This window comes from Geospiza fortis, unplaced genomic scaffold, assembly GCF_000277835.1.
Source record: "Geospiza fortis unplaced genomic scaffold, GeoFor_1.0 scaffold41, whole genome shotgun sequence".
NCBI lineage: Eukaryota > Metazoa > Chordata > Aves > Passeriformes > Thraupidae > Geospiza > Geospiza fortis.
In genome coordinates this window covers 8,274,606-8,276,533 of record NW_005054299.1, presented here as the reverse complement: position 1 = coordinate 8,276,533, position 1,928 = coordinate 8,274,606, and the positions used below count along the sequence as shown (strand labels likewise).

The following is a 1,928-nucleotide window of genomic DNA, read 5'->3' as shown; positions in this document are numbered from 1 at the left end:
GGCGGGGGGGGGGGCGTGCCGAGCATTTCCCGAGAGGAAAGCAGCGGGTTAACTCTGTTCGCTTTCCGTATCGTCCATATTGGGCTATGTTTTGAGCTTGAAGCTCAGGGCGAGGGGGAAAAATCCCATGTCCAGTTACTTAAGCAAAAGACTTTCCCTCCTGATGTGAGCCCGGGGCTGCACGGAGCCATCCTGCCTGCAGCTCGCCGGGTTTTGGCCTCCACAGGAGAAATCATGGCTGAACATCTCTTCGGCTCCTAGAACAGTTTTAAAGTTAAAAAGTTTTGGATGTTTTTTTTGTTTGTTTGTTTTTTAAATAAAGTCTTCTTCCCTTCCCTTCCGCCCCCCTCCTCACGCTGTGCAAACTCTTTGGACGCAGAAAATTACGGTTTGGCAAAGTGACACTTTCCGCTGGGCTGGTGGGAGACTGTTTACAAGCTCAGCGGACCTTAGACCTAAGTGCCAGATGAAGAGACCTTGGAGGTTGGCAGAGTTTTTAATCCTACAGTTTTTGCACTGCTCCCCTCCGCTCGCTGCTCCCCGGAGCCCGCTCCCCTCTGCCCCCGCTCCCGCGGTGCGCACCCCGGAGCGACGGCCACATGGTGATTTCCCTCCCTCTTTTGTGTTTCCTATAGGGAAAACAACGAGAATTCCAACTCCAACAGCCACAACCCGCTCTCGGCGTCAATGAACGGGAATAAGACAGTTTTGGGGAGCTCAGAGGACGAGAAGACGCCGTCAGGGACCCCGGATCACACCTCCTCCAGCCCCGCGCTGCTGCTCAGCTCCAACCCCGGGCTGCAGCCCCTGCACGGCCTGGGCCACCCCCAGGGCCCCAGCGCTATCCCCGTGCCCAGCGCCGACCCCATGCACCATCACAGCTTACAGGACTCCATTCTCAACCCCATGTCATCTAACTTGGTCGACCTGGGCTCTTAAAACCGTGTACACGCTCACTCCTTTGCGCCAGCCCTCCTTTCCTCAATTTTCCTATATTTTCTTTTTCCTTTAATCTTACCAGGGACTTTGAAAGCAATGACAAACACCTTAGTGGAAGTGTTGTGCCCTTTGGCAGCAGGCTGGCTGCAGGTTTGCAAGGTAGTGGACTCCACTGTGGGTAGCTGATATTGTGAAAAGCCTTAAGGGTTGCTTACAGGCGTTTTCAGGCGTGTAAGGACTGTTGGACGGGAGCCGTGATTTTCACTGCAGGTTGTAAGGCTGATCGGTGTAGCAGCTCATTCCAGCCTTAACTTCACAAATCTCTCAGTGTTGTCACTTGATCGGGCCGGTCTGTGTGGGAAGAGGCACATCGTAATATTTTTATTTTTTGGGGGGGTGGGGAAGAAAGGGGAACGCAAGGCTGCTCTTGCCATGCCTGTTTGAAAGCTACACATCGCTCCCGTTATTCTATTGTAGTTATGTATCCATGGCAGGTGTACGATGTACAATTTCAACTAAGAATACAAAAGTCGTAGTCAAGATATAGCAGCAGCACGCGCTCTAGGCAGACTCTGTAACCTTCTTGTAGCTGATGCTATGCAGAGAGACAGCTTCTTTGGCCTTGTCCATGTGGTGCTTTCGCCATTTGCTGGGTGGGAAAGGAAATGATGGCCCGGCTCCTGCCCGAAGGAAGGCAGAGGTAGATTTTCCCCTCGGTGTGCAACGCGGGCTGGAGCGGGCTTTAAAAAGAAAACAGGAATTGCTGCTGAAGTTTAGACCTAAATGACAGTATCAACCGCAAGTCACTCACCTTAGTTTTGTTTATTGTTTATATTATGTGAATACATTCTTTGGAAAATATTTCTGCTTTTATTTTATAATAAAATTTAGAAATCTAGCTCGGCGTGTGGCTGCTTCACTCGCCTGCGGGGTCTTTTCGGGCTCAGTCCTGAGCGGAGCAGAGCGGGCGCCCTGGCGGGGACGCCGGG

General features: G+C 52.0%; 1 protein-coding gene across 2 annotated transcripts in view; it reads left to right on the top strand.

Moving 5' to 3' along the window:
* Positions 1-1,837, top strand: part of SIX2 (SIX homeobox 2) — a 6,638-nt gene extending 4,801 nt beyond the window's left edge. Inside the window, exons 1-2 of one of the 2 annotated variants that reach the window (XM_031060709.1) lie at positions 168-483; positions 636-1,837. In XM_031060709.1, the coding sequence (XP_030916569.1) occupies positions 467-483; positions 636-939 (321 nt within the window). In that variant the 5' untranslated portion in view covers positions 168-466 and the 3' untranslated portion in view covers positions 940-1,837. Of the gene's footprint in view, positions 1-167; positions 484-635 lie in introns of those variants that run through there. The other variant, XR_004082218.1, reaches the window with a different exon arrangement.
* The last annotated feature ends 91 nt before the right edge of the window (positions 1,838-1,928 follow it).